The sequence below is a fragment of the Hemicordylus capensis genome, chromosome 2, assembly GCF_027244095.1.
Source record: "Hemicordylus capensis ecotype Gifberg chromosome 2, rHemCap1.1.pri, whole genome shotgun sequence".
Lineage (NCBI taxonomy): Eukaryota > Metazoa > Chordata > Lepidosauria > Squamata > Cordylidae > Hemicordylus > Hemicordylus capensis.
The window spans coordinates 319126071-319144750 of record NC_069658.1 but is presented as its reverse complement, the minus strand read 5'-3'; the positions used below and the strand labels follow the sequence as shown (position 1 = coordinate 319144750).

At 44.5% G+C, this 18680-nt stretch overlaps 1 protein-coding gene across 13 annotated transcripts in view; it reads right to left on the bottom strand.

The window, feature by feature from the left end:
* SFMBT1 (Scm like with four mbt domains 1) overlaps positions 1–18680 on the bottom strand; it is a 141604-nt gene that overhangs the window by 25439 nt on the left and 97485 nt on the right. For 12 of the 13 annotated variants that reach the window (XM_053296133.1, XM_053296137.1, XM_053296135.1 and 9 more), the window contains 7 exons: positions 18322–18472; positions 17535–17617; positions 16023–16149; positions 15535–15648; positions 14862–14904; positions 13414–13478; positions 3764–3903 (listed from right to left, as the gene is read on the bottom strand). In XM_053296133.1, coding sequence (XP_053152108.1) covers positions 3764–3903; positions 13414–13478; positions 14862–14904; positions 15535–15648; positions 16023–16149; positions 17535–17617; positions 18322–18472 — 723 coding nt within the window. The remainder of the gene's footprint in view (positions 1–3763; positions 3904–13413; positions 13479–14861; positions 14905–15534; positions 15649–16022; positions 16150–17534; positions 17618–18321; positions 18473–18680) is intronic. The other variant, XM_053296141.1, reaches the window with a different exon arrangement.

Below are 18680 nucleotides of genomic sequence, written 5' to 3'. Positions count from 1 at the left end.
TTGGGCTATACTATTTTCAGTTTTGCTGTTTGAAGAGTTGTTGTAGTAAGTGTGCCAGCTTTGTTATTGAGATTGGGTTGAAGTAGCTGTAATGTGTTTGGGTTCGTCTGGAGATGGGGAGACAGGGGGCGCCTTTGTGGAATGTGGGGCAGCTATTCCAGTGGTAGTGGTGAATAGAAGAAGTAATGTTGGCAGGTCAGCAGGCCGTTACAGGGGAAGGGTAGCCAGAAATTTAATAGCTGTCTCCCCTTCTGGTCGTCCTGTCAGCAATTTGACCTCGGGGAGCACTGCCAACAACCCACATAGCCTTACCTTGCTCCTTTGCAATGCCAGGTCAGTTCAAAATAAACCTGAAGTCATCCATGATTTGATTATGGATGAAGGGGCTGACCTGGTGTGCATCACCAAGACTTGGTTGGGGGAGGCTGGTGGCCCAGTCTGGTCCCAGCTTCTTCCTCCAGGGTATTCTGTAAAGCAGCAGGTGAGGGGACATGGGCGGGAAGATGAAGTGCCTGTGGTCTATAAGGATAACATCTCCCTTACCAGGATCCCTATCAGAGTGTCTGATCATATTGAATGTGTGTACTTACGTTTGGGGACCAGGGATAGATTGGGACTTCTGCTGGTGTACCGATTGCCTCACTGCCCAGCGGAATCCCTTACTGAGCTCACGGACTTGGTTGCGGAACTTGCGTTGGAGTCTCACAGACTTTTGGTACTGGGGGACTTCAATGTTCATTTCGGGGCCAATTTGTCCGGGGCAGCTCAGGAGTTCATAGCGGCCATGACAACTATGGGCCTATCCCAAGCAGTCTCTGGATCAATGCATATTGCAGGTCACACACTTGATTTTGTCTTTTATTCTGATCAGGGTGGTGTTCCATGGGTGCGGACTCCTGCGATATCCCCCTTGTCATGGATGGACCACCATCTGGTTAAGGTCGGACGTACAACCACTTCCCACCTCTGCAGGGGAGAGGGGCCTATTAGAATGGTCCGCCCGAAGAGGTTATTGGATCCAGTAGGATTTCAAGAAGCCTTGGAGGGATTCAATGTTGGCTCTGCTGGTGATGCTGTTGATGCCCTGGTTGAGAATTGGAACAACTTGCTCACCAGGGCAGTAGACACGATTGCTCCTAAGCAACCCCTCTGACCCACTTCAAAATTGGCCCCTTGGTATATGGAAGCTCTACGGGGGGCTGAAGCAGCAAGGTAGGCAACTGGAGCACAAGTGGAGAAAGACTCCACTCGAATATGACAGATTACGACACAGAGCACTACTAAAGATCCATGATCAGGCAATACGTGTGGCAAAGGAGTGGTTCTTTTCTGCCCGTATTGCCTCTGCGAGTTCACGTCCAGTAGAGTTGTTCAGGGTTGTGAGGGGACTAGTATCTGCCCCCCCAACCAGAATTTGGAGTCATCAGTTACCTGCTGCGATGTGTTTAAAGAATTTTCCACAGATAAAATCTCTTGGATTTGGGCCGACTTAGATGGAGACTCCACAATTAATTTGATGTCTGAATTGGAGGTGTCCAACTATTCCTCTTATGTGATTTGACTGGATCAGCTTCAATCTGTGACTCCTGAGGATGTGGACAAGCTGCTTGGGGCGATGAGGCCTACCACTTGTTCTCTTGGCCCTTGTCCAACATGGCTTGTTCAGTCTAGCAGGGAGGCTGTTGTAGGCAGCCTGGTGGAAATCATAAATGCTTCTCTGAAGGAGGGCAGGATACCTCCTTGTCTTAAGGAGGCAATCATTAGACCTCTTCTAAAGAAGCCTGCACTAGATCCCTCAGAGTTGAGCAATTATAAGCCTGTTTCCAATCTCCCATGGCTGGACAAGGTAATTGAGAGGGTGGTGGCCTCTCAGCTCCAGGCGGTCTTGGAAGAAACTGATTATTTAGACCCATTTCAAACTAGTTTTCGGGTGGGCTATGGTGTGGATACTGCCTTGGACAGCCTGATGGATGATCTCCAACAGGGAATTGACAGAGGAATTGTGACTCTGTTCGTCTTTTTGGATCTCTCGGCGGCTTTCAATACTATCGAGCACAGTATCCTTCTGAAACATCTGAGAGTGCTGGGGGTGGGAGGCACTGTTTTACGATGATTCCGCTCCTACCTCTCGGACAGATTCCAGATGGTGTTGATTGGAGACTGCTGCTCTTCAAAATCTGAGCTTAAGTATGGCGTCCCTCAAGGCCCCATACTTTCTCCAATGCTTTTTAACATCTACATGAAACCACTGGGAGAGATCTTCAGGGGATTTGGAGCTGGGTGTTACCAGTACGCTGATGACACCCAGATCTACTTCTCCATGTGAACTTCTTCAGGAGCTGGCACATCCTCCCTAAATGCCTGCCTGGAAACAGTAATGGGCAGGATGAGGGAGAATAAACTGAAGCTGAATCCAGATAAGACGGAGGTACTTGTTGTGTGGGGCCAGAACTCTAGAGATGATTTTGATCTCCCTGTTCTAGATGGGGTCACACTTCGCCAAAAGGAACAGGTACGCAGTCTGGGAATACTTCTGGATCCACACCTCTCCCTGGTTTCTCAGGTTGAGGCGATGGCCAGGGGTGCTTTCCAACAGCTTCGGCTGATACAACAGCTACGCCTGCTTCTCGAGACCAAAGACCTCAAAACTGTGGTACATTTGTTGGTGACCTCCAGACTTGACTTCTGTAATGCGCTCTACGTGGGGCTGCCTTTGTACATAGTTCGGAAACCAGTTGGTTCAGAATGCGGCAGCCAGGTTGGTCTCTGGGTCATCTCAGAGAAACCACATTACTCCTCTGTTGATGGAGCTACACTGGTTGCCAATAGGTTTCCGGGCAAAATACAAAGTGCTAGTTATACCACTTGTATAACTAAATGGCTTAGGCCCTGAGCATTTAAGAGAGCACCTTCTTCGCTATGTGCCCCACCACCCACTGAGGTCACTTGAGGAGGTCTGTCTCCACTTGCCACCAACTTGTTTGATGGCTACACAGAGACCGGCCTTCTTGGTTGCTGCCCCAAGATTGTGGAATGCTCTCCCTACCAAGATACAAGCCTCCCCATCGCTGGCAATTTAAAAAAAAACTTCTGAAAACACTTCTCTTCAACCAAGCTTTCTCAGCTTTTTAAAATTTGTTTTTAAATTGTTTTGGCTATTTAATTGTTGTTTTATGATGCTTTAATTGTTAATTATTGTTTTATAATTTCTGTTTTAATGGTTAATTGATTTTAATGGTGTTTTAATGTAAACCGCCCTGAGCCTTTTGGAAGGGCGGTATAAAATTTATAATAATAATAATAATAATAATAATAATAATGACTTTTTCTCTGTTTTTGAAGCCATGCACATTCCACATCTTAGCCCCACAAATCCAAGATCGCACCAAAATTGTCTGTTCACTGTAGGATAGTCAAAACAGTCCATTTGGCAAAATTCACACAGATAATCCAAAGAGTGGTCGAAAAAACAGTCCATGTCAGAGGAAAAAATAATATATTTCTATTTTCTTTAAAAGAACTCATGAGGAACCAATTCAACGAAGAGCGAGAGCAACCAGAGGTGTGATTGCTACAGCGGTCGAAAAGGAACTAATGAAGCGCGTCCAGCCTTCCATGCTGAGCATGTGGGGACGGAGCCTGGACACCGAAAGGAGCTAGAACATTTGGTTGCAAGGTCCCTGCGCAGGTGAAGTACCCATTCTTATGGGTTGCAACAGATCACAATCCAGATCATACAACATACATTTCTAAGTGCTCTTACCTCTTTAAGAACAAGGACACAGTTCCCAGGTCCTACAGACTGTGGCAGTTCTGCAATTCTACCTTTGTTAAGGTACGGCCCTGAGAAGCAGCGGTGATTGAAGTAGATCTTTGGACAGCAGTATTTGCCATTAGTTACAACTAGAAAAATAAAAAGAATTTCAGAATCCTTTGTGCAAACATGTTTTGAGTCTAGTATTTAAAAAGTCATTTAAATTATAGGTTATATATATGCATTCGTATTTTTTATCAACTACTACTACAGTGGATAAATTGCCACCTCGGAGGAAAACTGAGAGCCCACTTCACCATGGACAGCTTCTAAATTTTGTGTGTCTTTGACAAATAACTAAAATTGGAAAAACAATAGAAAAGCAACAGTATCTCCCAAGAAGCGTTTTATCTTTCCTAACACACAGTGGCAGACACTCCGGCAAAACAGTGTCAAATTTAACACAACTGATAGTCACAAGATTTAAACACAAGTCTGTTGTGGTGAGATACGAGATTTCTGTATTAGAAGATAGATTGCTATGTTTTTGATGGCTTTAACAGTGTAAGAGACTTTGGCTGGTGAAGAATGCAGAAGCCCACCTCTTTGTGGGTGAGACAACTGGAAAGTACATCAGTGCTCCAGCGTCTGCACTGGCTTTCTGTTCCTTTTACAATTCAGTTGTGCAAATCAATTCACCAAAGTTCAAATCACCAAAGTTCAACTTGGGCATTTTTTGTTAAGACTTCTTTGGGATGATTTTTTACTGTCAGGGTGAAGCCAGCTGGGTGCATTGAGGAGGTGTTTGTATTAGTTGCCATAGCTGCGCACGGCCTTTGCTAGAGCAAGAGCCATGCCTGGAAAAGCAGCAGCAGCGGGGGGCAGCGGAGCAGGTAAGGACCTGCTTCCCTAGGGAACCACTCCATGCCCTGTTCATGCACATCCCTAGTTTCTGGCAAAAAACAGCTATTGATACTGCAGGTTTTGTGTCAAGAGAAACATTTTATGTAATTTTTGGAATGGTAATCAGAAGGGCAGTACCACAAAGCAGAATGAGAAGGCAAATCAAATAAATGCAAGAAATAATTTGTTTGGAAAAATCTAGAAGCCAGCATGATAATACATTTTTGAACCTACTAATTTCACTTTATCATTCTTGTATGTCACCAAGCAACCTGTACAATATATGTGCCTTTTGTCTTTTCCCATGGACACTCTCACAAGTCCACAAGTCCAGCCCAAGACTCTGGTCATACTGTTGGGGCAACTGGTGGCCCCAGGCTGCCTTTCCACTGCACTACAGAGCTAACTGATTTGGCCCCCTTTCCCCACCTCCGCAATTTCCATCATTACTGAGGACTTCTGAAGTAGGTCAGCATGAGCCTTTGGAACTTGCAGTCTGAGCTATCCAGGATCTTCAGCCACTTCCATAACTCCCAGTAAAGTTATGCGTTATATTATTGTTTCATTGTAATGTGTGTGAAATATTCATTGTAAAGCCTATTTGCCTCCTTCCACACCGAGGAGGACAGCCAGCCACCTCTGAAATCAACATGCTCTAGCTATGTAGAATCTAGGACAGGTATACAGATTGCAACTCTTGTCTTTCCTCATTTTGTCTTTCACTCGCATCTCTCTCCCCTTCCCCTCTATGATAGGATACTCTCAAGCTTATAATTCGGTAGAACCAGATGCTCTGTTTAAGGACCAGCATCTTATATTTAGTCACTTCTGTCCGACTCTACAGGAGGTTGCCAACTCTTGCTTCAGTCTTGTGTGTTTCTGTTCTTTAATACACTTAATCTTTGTTTTCAAGGAAATCTGTCTGTAGTCCATTACTCCCATTCGAATATCCTAACTCTGACATGCCTTTATTCACAATCAGCTTTCCAACTACCTTATACAAGATCATCGATGTAGACATGTTTGCACCAATTTGAGCTAATCTCCCATGCAGATCCTAATGCATAGTCACAGGGCACGATAACCATGCGCCTGAGCAGATGTGATAACAAAGTGATCAGCGTTCTCTCAAATTTTTTTCATCTGTGTGAGGAATGAATTTTGTTCTAGGTGGCAGTATCAACACAGTGTGTGAGCACATGCATTTAAGTGGGGCATTTCTGATTCAGCTTGAGCAGGATCTAAAATGAACTGAGCGGACATAAAAAAACTTGTGAGCGTGTACACGCCTTAGAGGGAACACTGAACATGAGCAGTTTGAGCACTGCCTGTTGCGCAACAGGATGCCCATTGGAAAAGGCAGGTAACTGCATTTGTTCAACTTTCCAACTGAGTGGAACTGCCCTGTTGTGCAACACTGTCAACGGTGGTTACCCAAATACACTAGCACAAGCAGTGCTTCAACTGCCTGTGTTGCCTTGTGCAGTATGCAGACCTGACCTAAAAAATTGGTAACTTCATTTCTCTCGGTCTGGAAAGCTACTGCTATGCTTATAGTTGATTGCTCTAGTTTTCAAAACATGTCAGCATCCTCGATGATGCATGGCAGTTAAGGACATTGATATACCAGTAGTCATGCTTGGACTAGGAGTCACTTTCTTTTAAATCCCTAATTCTAGGAGTTAAAATTGGCATATAAGAGAGATAAGATAGTATTGACAAAATGTGATTTCATTTAAAAACCAATTAAACCAGGGAATGATTAGTTCTGATTTCTGCGAAACTCACATTAGGTAGTGCTTTAAACACAAATTTTGTTGCACTGCAAGTCATGCAATAAGCTTTTAAAGAGTATTGATAGGTATCTTTAGCTATTTCACCAGCAGAAGTACTTCTTCACGATTCATTCACTCAACAGATTAGCAACTGATTAGATTTCACCATCTGACACATATGGAATTTTACAGTCAAACTGTCTTCTCTCCAAAGCAGAATACTGTGCCTCACTGCAGGCTTTAACAAGTTTGAGGTACAGGCAGGGAATGTTTGTTATGGAAAAGTCTAATCCCGACATGATTAGTCCTAAACACCTCAGCCAGTGAGGGAAGTAGATTGTGTGTTTTATGTGGAAGTACTATTCTAATGTTCAGCAAGATAGGCTTTGTGATTAAGATGGGCAAAATATTTTTCTGGAACTCCATTCATAATCTATTCCTGCTCCCTTTCATGATTATTGTTTATATGTCTATGTGACTGCCACTTTACAAAGTACGAGTCGACAGGGACGTACAATCTGTAATTCAACAGAAAAGAAACATAGGGGGAGAGGAAGGAAATTGAGGTAGGAGTAAACATAGGAAGAATATACTATATCCCAGACCCTACTGTAACTGAAGTCCTACACACACATTAAGTTTAACACTCATACACGTACAGTTTATACAGGTAGTTACTCATACATTATGGATATATTATGTTGAACACAAGTACAGTGATACCTTCCTATCTGCACCATGCATTTGAAGAGCCTGTTTCTAGGTTTGTTTTTAAAATAAACACAGGTACAGTCACTCACACAAGTATATGTCTATATACTTGTACAACATAATGTCTGAATAGGCCTTATGTTTATTTAGATTTTGTTATAATAGGGTAGGGGGATTAGGGATTTACGCCAAACGCTTAAAGGAAAACATGGGTTTTGAGGAGGATGTGCAGAATGCAAGAAAGGTGGCACCACACAGTCAGATATTCTGGGTAGCAGTTCCAGGCATAAGGGGCAGCAACACAGAATGGACAAGGCTTCAGCATTATACGAGAATGGAGCATTGGTTCACTCACTGTGAAGGCTTCTTCTTGCTGCTGTATTCAAGGATGTCTCAGTGTGGGTTATGCTTCTCCACGTGGCTCGAAGGCAGGACTGTGCAAATTAAGTTGAAGCCTTTAAGAGCCAGGGAAGCATCCCCCCACACCAGTTCTTTTAGGCCAAGAGGCGAAGAGTACCTTGAAGATAAACATTGAGCAGGAAACATAGAACAAGCGGAACAGTAAACCATGACCAAAAAAACAACAACAACCCAGAGTGTCAGGAACAACTGGCAGACAGTCTGAAAAAATAACTCCCAAAGATTCCCTAGATTAAAAGGAGGCGCGGGTGCTGAAGGGAGGGTTGAGACGTCCTTGGATGCAGCAGCAAGAAGCAGCCTTCATGGTGAGTGAAGCAATGCTCCATTCTCTGCTGCTGCAATCCAAGGACGTCTCAGTGTGGGGACATACCACAGCCCTCAACTAGGGAGGGAGCACCCCTGCCTATTCTGTAGGAAGCACCATCTGGAGAACCTGCCTCCTAAAAGCCTCTTGGGAGGGGGTGAAGGAGTCCAATTTATATTGTCTGGTGAATGTAGAAGGAGCCCTCTAGGTAGTTGCTCTACAAATATTCCAGACAGGAGTGCTAGTAGAAAAAATAGCCGTGGCAGCTGAGGCCCTGGTGGAATGAGCAAACACTTTAGTGGGAGTCCTAAGTACTAGGATTCATAAACCAGGGCTATACGAGCTCTTAACTACCGAGCTATGGTGGCAAGGGAAACAGCCTGACCCACTATTCAAGGTAAAGAGGAAACAGAAAGTAATTCAATGGTTCAAAAGTTTTGTATCTTTTATGTATGTCTTTAGACATCTACGGATGGCCAACCTGTGTCAGGCCTACTCCATTGTGTATCGGCTTTTGGCAAGCTGAGGGCAAAACCACATCTTGTGACATGTGAAAAAGGTAGGCCACCTTTGGGCGAAAAAAGGGGGCCAGAAATAGCCCAACAGAGACCTCAGAAAAAACGCACAAGTTCTTATGCACCAACAGGTTGCGGAGCTCTGACACCCTGTGGGACAAAGTGATCACCATGAGGAAGGCAAGCTCTAAAGATAGGAGGTGTAGTGGAATGGACTTCACTGGTTCAAAATGGGAACCCTGGAGAGCCTGAAGGACAGTATGCAACTGCCAGGAAGAGAGATGATGCCCATTCGGCGGGAAGAGCAGAGTTGCCCCTCTGAGGAAACACTTTTAAGTGCAGATGCTGTTGCAGAGAGTGTTCAGAAACCCCTGAGATAAGTTCCACCAGGAGGCAGCCTGGCATTTTAGTGTATTTGCAGAGGGACCTTGGTCCAGTCCATCCTCGAAGAATTGGAGGTGCTTCATGGTAGCCAATCCCTTGGGGATTGCATGCTTGGGAGTCCATCTTAGGAAGGCCCTCCAGGTATGTTGGTAAATCCTATTTGCTGAAGAACATCTGGAGGCTAGCATTGTGCTGAGCACCTTGGATTAACACCTGTGCCATTTTAGGAGGCGCAATTCAGTCTCCAGGTGGCTAGCTTTAACCAGCCTAGATATGGTTGACACACTGAGCCCTGGTGAAGAAGGTCCTCTATGGCCGGTAGCATCAGGTATATCTGTTCTAGCCAGATTGGCGAGTTCTGACAAACCAGGGTCTTCTTGGCTAGAATAGAACCACAAGGATGACTTGCACCTTGAAGAGTTTTACTCTCCAAAGGACCCAGGTGAGGAGCGGAGACAGCAGAAAGGTGTACAGGAGAACCTCTGGCCAGTGAGCTGAGTGTGCATCCACTGCCTCTGCCAGAGAGCAGGGAAACAGAGAGAGCAGGTGTTCCGGATTTTGGATTTCAGAATATTTTCATAAATGAGATATCTTGGGCATGAAACGTTACTGGTTGTTTTTAAAAAAGGTTTTATTTAATATACTATAGTATACCCCTCCTTCCCCTCTCTCAGACTGGCTTGAGAAGCGTGTGAGTGGCAGTGCGATCCCATTCACAAAACTGGCTTGGCTCTGCCTCAAGGAGGGCTCTTCTCGGTTGCTGAAGCCAGAGTTTCTCTCTTTCTCTTCTCATCTATTCCTTTTTGTTTGTGTTTATTCTGCTAGATGTTTACTCATCTGTGTACTTTATCTCCTAAACTCTTATGTATATATACCTTTAAAAAAAACAAACCTTCTTTCTCCCCCCCCCACCCTTTCCTTCCCTTCTGCTGGGAGTGAAGCTTGAGAGGGCATTAAACAAAAGGCAGATAGCAAAGCCTGAGGGGAAGAGATAAGGATCGCTAATGAGTTGAGGAATCAAGGGCCTTATCACTCCTGCAAACTGGAGGAGGTTGAAGCTACAAGCACTCTCTCTCCCTCTCCTGGCGTGGTGTCCGGATTTTGGAGCTTTCCGGATTTCAGAAGTCCGGATAAAGGATTCCCAACCTGTACCTTCACATTGGCTAGAGTCGCAAAGAGGTCCACAGACAGCCGGCCAAAGAGTATCGTGATGAGGTGGAAGGTTTTCAGGATCATTTCCCATTCCTCTGGGAAAAATTCCTTCTGACTGAGCCAGTCTGCAACCACGTTCCAGTCTTCCCTGTACATAATGGGCTGTCATAGATGTCTGTGCGTATCAACACGTGTTGATTGTGAATGATGGACTGGTACGCCAGGAGTGCCATCAAGATTGCTCAGAGCTCCAGCCAGTTGATATTGTGCTGTTTTTCATCTTTGACCACTTTCCTTGAGTCGACTCGCAGAGGCAGTGGACTCCCCACTCGTACTAGCTGGCATCTGTGGTGATGATGACCAGGGCAGATCCAAGAACTCCTTTTCCACTGAGAAGTATGGAACAGTTATCCTCCAGTGCAGGGATTGAAATGCCAGATGTGTCAGGTTGGTTCTGTCTGCTGGATTTTACTGCACTCTCTGGATGGGATAGTAGAAGAAAACCACTGTAAGGGCCTCAGGTGAACGCATGCCTATGGCTCTGACTCCATATAACTTGTCCCTACAATCAGGCTCTGTACCAGAGGACTGGAAAGTAGCCAATGTGACTCCCAGTTTTCAAGAAGGGATCTAGGGGGGATCCGGGAAATTACAACCGAGGAGGTAGAGATGCACTAGCACTGGTGCCCAGATTATTTTAAATATGCAAGGTGCTGAGGAGAGGCCAAAAGGGAGCACCTTGTATTGGCCATACACACCTGCATAAAGGAAGTGCAGTAGGTGATGACTGTCCCGAAGTACTGGGATGGCAAGTAAGCCTCTTTAGGTCTATTGCAGTAAGACAGTCGAGATGTTGGAGGGCCCCCATGATTTACCTTAGGGACTCCAAGCGGTATTTCCACTTTAGAAGTGCCTTCTATCAGCTTCGGCTGATACGCCAGCTGCGTTCGTTTCTTGAGGTGAACGACATCAAAACCTTGATCCCTACCACCAAGGAGGGACGAAGGAACAACAACAAAAAAAGGGCTGAAAACAGTCTCTTCTCATGTGCACTCTGGTTTACATGCTGCGGAGGGCATAGCTTTCTTTTTAACTTTTGACTCTATGAGGATTTCTTTTAAGGCCTCATCCCCAAACAATTTTCCCCCATTGGAGGGTACTACTGTGAGACTGCTTTTGGATGTAGCGCCAATATTTTAACCATAAATTACAGCAGCCCACTACTGAAGCCCTTGCTGCCTGTGATGCAAAGCGAATAGAATCCATAGTGGGAGCTGAGATAAAGGCCTGTGCCTTATGTAATTTTATCAGTGTTTGCCTCATGTGAGCAGTACCAGAGAGTTTGGTTCTTGTATTAAGTCATCTAGCCAGATGAGGGATGCCCTGGCTACCATAGAGGCAGCTGCGGAAGCTCTCATTGCTAAGGCAACTGAATCATGAGTGCGTCTCCTGGCCCCTTCTAGGCGTTTATCGGTGGGGGCTTTTAGGGTGGGTTCCCCGTCCCAGGGGAGGACCGATTTTGAATCATCGCCCCACTGGAGCGTGTGTGTGTGTGTAGACAGAAAACCTGTCCCCACTCTTGAGAAGGAATAGAATTTGTTAGCTATTGCTAAGTTGTTTCTATTGGAGGCAGGAAGCTTTCATGCCACCTTTGCTGCCTCCAAGAAAAAACTTTGGAATTGGAAGGGCCATATTATTTGTCCTTGAGCTAGGAATACCAGCGCACTTTTACTTGGTGCCTGGGATTCTGGAGACGTGGGTGGATCGAGCCCAAAACTATGTATAGATTTATTCATCAGCGAGGCAAAGTCCAAATAGCAGAAAAGTCTATGCGAAGCCTCTGAACCATCTGGTTCTTGCCCATCAGACCACTCCCCTTCTTCTCTGTCTGGGTGTTCAGGGTCTGGCTCTCCAGAAGAGTCCCCTGGGCCCTCTGGGGAATCCTCTATTGGGATGGTCTCCTCACTCAAGGGGATAATAGGTCACGGGGTAGATGGAGGTTAAGCTAGAAGGTTCTGAGGGATCCCGCGGGGGTGGGGGTGGGGGCGTTAGGGTCAGGCAAGTCAGGGCCGGAAAGTTCAGAGTGTACACTCTTATCTCTTTTGCTTAGATCTAGATTTCGCCTTGTTAGATTTTTAAAAATGTGTTTTGTGCTTTTTTATGTGCCTTTTTAAGGGGCAGGACTCCCTGAGGTGGAGGATGAAGTGCTTGAGGAAGAAAATGGTCCCCTTTTATCCCACTTTTTCTTTTTGACTTTAATTGGTCATAACATTCAAATGCATGTCTACAACCCAAGAACGTCAAGCAGGTGGCATGTCTGTGGGCATCTGGTTTGAAGTCTGCTGAGCTGGCATAGGCTGGGATGTTTCAGAGCCTCTGAGGCTTGTTAGGGCCGGAAGAGAAGAAGGCCGAGCATGGGCTGAGCTCACTGACTGGCTGCCTGCTCCCATCACGGCGCTCCTGATGTCTACCTTCCTTGCTGCTGAGGTCTTTGCAGCTGGGCCCTGGCCAGATACTGCACTCTCTGGTGCAGCTGCAGCCCACTTGTTGGCAGCCCTGTGCTTGTCCTTTGCACGCTTGACATGCAGCTGGGGGAGGCAAAGGCGGCTGGCAAGAGAGCTGGGTCATTCCCAGCAGCCACGAGCTGCACACAGCTCAGGAGAGCGGGCGGAGATGGTGGCACCGCTTCTGCTGCTGTGGTTCAGGCTGCCCCAATAGTGGGGAGTGGAAGCAAGGTGGCTACTTGTTCCACATCCCCAAGCTCAGAATCCCCCGTTTTTGCAGGGGTTTGCCCAAACTCATGGCCAGATGGCAGGTCGGGTTTTCGCGCTCCCTGGAGCTCTGGAGCCTCTCTAGGCAGTTGCAGTAATGTGGCTGCCTGGGCGGGTTACTGGCTGCCTGAATGGCCTTCAGAGGGCATTGCTGGTGCTTTCCCTTCGGGACCCTAATGTGAACTTTGCGTTTAGCTTGGTCCATGAAGCAAAGGGAAAGAAGGGGGGGAGGGGAGCAAAACTGAAAGTAAAACTAAAGCTAACCTCTTCCCTGTTTTTCTTTTTCCTTTTGTTTCTTTTTTTATAAGAGAGTTTTAGAAGATCTTTGAACAAAGACACAAAGCAGACAGTCAAGAAGAATAGATGGCGGGGAAAGGTGAAGAAACAAGAAAGCAATCAAAGAAAAACCGAGAAAGAACTGCCTGGAGCCAGATGCAGGGCTGAAAGAACTGGGTGGGGCTAGTCCCCTGGTACTTAAAGGCTTCAACTTAATTTGTATAGTCCTGCCTTCGAGCCATGTGGAGAAGCATAACCCACACTGACGTCCTTGGACTGCAGCAGCAGAGAAAGCTCTCTTCTTTTATACTAAATAGCATTTTACAATGTGGAAAATTGAACATATTCTTAGAAAGGATTTCAGAGCTACCTTTTTCTACAAATAATTGGGGAATGAGGCTAAACACTTATGAATTTGTATCTTAAGCTCCAAACACACACTTCTTACTTGTGTCACCTGAGTTCAGTTCCTGGCTCTTGAGTCCTTCATGAACAGCCCTTGAAGATAATATTCTGGTGAAGGAGAAGACAGAAAGCAGAAGAGGGAGCATTGTTCATACCTAAGTTATGTTTTGTGGCTTTTATATCATTTTAATATGATTTTGTAAAGCAAAGGGACTTCTGCTTCTGGCAAGTACACCTAAAACTTGAGCACATTTAAGTTAATTCTAACACTCAGTGTACAGAACCAGAGTACTGACTAGAGATATCTGTATTATGTGATGTGATGATATCACATAGGGTGGGGAGAGAGCAATGTCCCTCCTGCTCTTTCCTAACGGTTGGAAGTTTGAGAGAAATGTTAACCAAGAGCAATCAAACTAGATCTTGCAGTGATCCCCACAGGAACTGGTGAAGACAAGCAGCTTGGTCTTCCCAGAGCCTATTTGCACTACAAATACTGATCTCTCAACCCCACAAATGACAATAAGAATGAGCTTTATTTCATTTTTGAATGCATAGCCTGTTTTTGCTTCCACCCCAAAGAGACGTACAGCACATTAAAATAGCATTAAAACAACAAACAATCGGGAAACTAACTATATAATAAAAGCACAGTTAAAAGCACAACTAAGACCTTCATGCTCCAAACTCCCCACTCTCCATTTGTCCTAAAAGCACAACAGGACAGCCTTGTATTCACAAACTGTCAGGAGGACAGGAGAGAAGGGACCCCACGAGCCTCCCAGAGAGGAGATAGATACTCAAGGCCAGGTATGGCTTCAGAGATGGCCCCCTGTCCTGCATGCTTACTAACTGTACTTTGAAAGGCATCAGCAATTGGAGCAGAGCATCTCCAGCAGAAGTCAAAGTAGTCAATCTTGGTATTAGTGTGCTTAGAAATGCAGCCTTCATTCGGTAGGGAATGAAGGAAAACTGTACACTAAAGGATAATGTCACCAAGAAAAAGCAAGTCCATTCCACAGGACAGCAATATTTCAAACAAGTTCATCTGCCACAGTTTGCCCCCAAATCAGATTTTTTTTAACCTCTGCTAAAAGCTTTAAGAGAAGCGCTGTCCTGCCTATTCTGTTCTCACACAGCCTATATACCAAAGATCAAGGGAATGGAATAGATGTATATGAAATAGACTTACATAGATTATCTGAGAGTTAATGGTATAACTCGTGTCCAGATTTAAAATATTATAGTATCTCATGCCAGAGCAACATTTGTGTTTTTTTAAATGGGTAGGATCTATTAAGTTAGTCAGGGCTAAGTCACATCGAAATAAATAAGACTTAAGTCAGTCATGTCTATTTATTTCAGTGGTGCTTAGTCATGACTAACAATCTGGATCCTATACATTTCAAATCTAGCAAACTGTCATTTTATTCAAGGTTTTCTAAAACAAGATGGCATTGTCAATTAGCAGGAACAACACTTCATGCTTACTGTTTTTCTGGTTGGACCACTGCAATTTTCTTCTCCTTGTTCACTGAAAACCAAAGTAAAACATAGTGAATAATCAGTACAAAGTTTACAAAAAGACTTCCTATGCTAATAGAGAGGCTTTTTAAAAATGTTATAACCTTGTACATGCAAAGTCACAACATTTATTTGAATAGGCAATAGATTACAGCCCTATTTTCTACTCTCTGGCACATCTAGATACTCCTTTCCTATGCAACATAAGCAACACTGAAGAATAAAAAAAATAATCTTTAACTTCCCAACTGGGTGCACAAGATTCTCTTGTTCCTGAACTTTTAAAAAGCATTTTCTACAGTTTAACTCCTAAATGTACTATAATACTAGCTAGCTAGATATTAAAGGATGTGCTTTTGGATTATACACCTATTACTCATATGATATACAAGTATCTGCCAAAGGCTTAACTACCTAATGATTTTTAGGAAGTTCTGGATTAGGAAATAATTCAGAACATATTGTTTACCAGTTCTCCACAGCCTCCCTCTTTTAAAGCTTGCTCGTATGCTATGACGTAGCTACTGAAGTTGGTGTACTGAGAAGCACATATATACAGTACTTAAAGTACTACAAATCCAGCCCATTCCATAGTACATTCAATCCCATCTTATATTATGGTAATTATGTTATATCATACCTACTGCTCTGCGAGGAGGTCTGAGCTGGTATCCATTAGTTTCACACCAACCCACTGGAAATATATTCATGGATTCTACACTCACTATGCATTCGGGGACTGGCATTTTAGAGCCTGTTAAAATAATGAGTGAAATGTTACAGGGCTACCCAAACCTAATGTTTATTGTGTATGGACACATATCAGAACACGAGGCTTTCTGTACCATATGTCTTTGCACATTTGAATCAGCTCTACAAATAGAACATGAACAGAAATCTGGCAGAGTATAAAACTTTGATAGTTTTCTGTATGGGTTTTATCAAAAGACGCAACAATGAACACAAACCAAATAGAGGTATTTTTCCATTCTGATTTCACTGCCATTTTTAGTCGCAGAGTAACTAACAAGTGATTATTTATAAAACTCAAACAAGGCAGTGCCGTGAACATGACACTTGGGGAAGGCAAACCAAATACAAAACATCTGTCCTCCAAAGGCAACTTACTTTCTAGCTGTAGCCAGAGACAGGAATCTTTCACCTTTGTAATAGTAGCAACACAAATTTCTTCTGGCTCTTCTGGGTTCACAGCCTCAAGTTTCATATTCTCCTTAAACCCATGGTCATAACTTAGCTAAAAGCAGCAAACGCCAAGAAAGGACAGACAAAAAATGCATTAAGAGCATCAAAGTCAAATGGCTACAGGAAGAATGGATCACCAAGAATACACATTTAAATTTACAGCACCAATGCTGGCGCAGGATCCAAAGGACTGGGCATGGTGTTTCATGCACAAACCAGCACTCCTGTCCCCACTCTCCTTTCACACATATCTGAAGAGCTGCTTCTGAAAGTTGGGGGGAGCCTGCAGAGCAGTATTCAGTGCAGCACAAGAAGGTGCAGATGGAGAGCAAAACTGGCGGCTCTTCCACCATGAGAAGTGCTTTACATCCACACACAGGGCTGTTTAGATCCCACTAAAGACCTTAAAACAGTGGTGCATATGCTGGTAACACCCAGGCTTGACTACTGCAATGCACTCTACAATGGGCTACCTTTGTACATAGTTCAGAAACTGCAGCTAGTGCAGAATGTGGCAGCCAGGTTGGTCTCCTGGGCCACCTGTAGAGACCATGTTACTTCTATTTTAAAATAACTACAGTGGCTGCCAATTAGTTTCTGGGCAAAATACAAAGTTCTGATTGTTACTTATAAAGCCCTGAATGGCTTGGGCCCAGGATATTTAAGACAGCGCCTTCATGAATCCCACCACCTATTAAGATCATTGGGGGAGGTCCAGTTGCGGTTGCCAACAACTCACTTCGTGGTGACCCAAAACCAGGCCTTCACTAGGGTTGCCCAAAGGCTCTGGAACACTCTCAAATGGCATCAGAATCTCTCCATCTCTGATTGTTTTAAAACAACTTTTGAAAACACACCTGTTTTATCAGGCTTTTAGTTTCAATGTTTTAAAATTTTATTTATGGTATTTTTAATCTGTTTTATATGATTTTTAGGTTTTACTTGCTGCTTGCTTAAATTGTAAACCACCCTGAGATTATATAGGACAGTATATAAATGTGACAAAAAACCAAACAAATAACCTGCACACAGAAAGCTAGAGCTGGTGCTTACTTGCATTTTTAGGACTGAAAGATTCTAGTCTAACTTTCTCCCCGGCATGCTACAGTCTGAGTATAAGAATTTTAAAAAAAACCAACAACAACAGAGGAGCATTCTACCACATGAGCCTTGAGATACCTTAAGGTAAAGTGACCAACAAACCTTTAAAATAATGAACACATGAAACTGCATTACATTGAATCAGGCCAGTGGGCTATCTAGGCCAGTGCTGTCTACTCTGAGAGAGAGCAGCTCTCCAGAGGTCTTTCCTAGCCCTGTTACCACAAATCCTGGGGACTGAGCCTGGGAACTTCTGCACGTAAAGGATGTGCTCTACCACCGAGTCATGGCCCCTTCCCAATGCTGATGAATGAACACAGACGGTATATTGCTCACCAATGGGAAACAGCTCTGGGGAGCAGCTTCAGCTCCACACTGCTTGAGATAGTCTGCCCAGTCAAAGTCTTGTCCAGGATAACCTATGAATAAGCAAACAAAATGACACAAACTTTAGAATGAGCATTATATGAATAGCTTCTGAAAATACACTAACACATCATTCTTCAAAATACTTGAGACTACAATATTTGAAAAACTTCCCACTTAGTTACTATGAGAAATCATATTTCACCTGTATGATGTTACTAAACTGCTCAAGTATTTGCAATTGGACTCAAGAGATATAGAGGCTGTTCTCATGAGCAGCTAAGCCCAGGCTTGGCTGCCCGTGAGAACTGCCAGGATGTGCGCAGCCAGTGGTGCCTCCAATTTTTTTCATCTCTGTGCAGAATGAGTTTTGTTCTGGGCAGCAGTATCAAGGCAGTGTGTGCACATGTGGAGCCGCCAGAGAGAGGGATGAACACAGGCCCCCTCTCCCCTAGCTACACCCCGGCACCCATCCTTCACCAGGGGGATACCCACAATGCACTGCACACTCCCACGGTGCATTGTGGGGTTTCTGGGGACCAGGACGATGCATCCCGGCCCCCGCAACTCTGTGCTGCCTGGGGGAGCAGCAGATCATCTGGGCCAGTTGTCTGCGGGGGAGGTAAGCTTCTGTAGCCTTCCTCCCCGCATGACCTCCCACCAGGGTCCCTGGTCATGAAAAAGGGCCCATAGTGGAATAGTGTTTTCAGGTACAAAGGTACAACACTTCCGTTAAAAGCAAAGTGCATATACACACCAGGAGGAGGGCTGAGATGCAAGCCATTCTTTAGACTCCACTGCACAGGAAAAATACCAGCACTGTTGACATGACAGACATAAGACCGGCTTGTGGTATATTCTGGTCGCAGGTCATCTATTTCTATCATGAAATATTGATCACTGAACACCTGCAAGGAAACAGAGACTGAAAGTCAAGACAGTTTCATACAACAAGAGGGTATCTGTTTTAGAGAGTGAAACTCTTCTGCTGCTTTGCTAATATTTTTATTTATTGACAAGATCAGAGGGATTCTTCTAGCTGTGCTCAGGAACTTGGTTATGTCCAATGGACTCAACCTTTTTTTTTTTTTAATAGCTGGCCTCCATAATATGTCT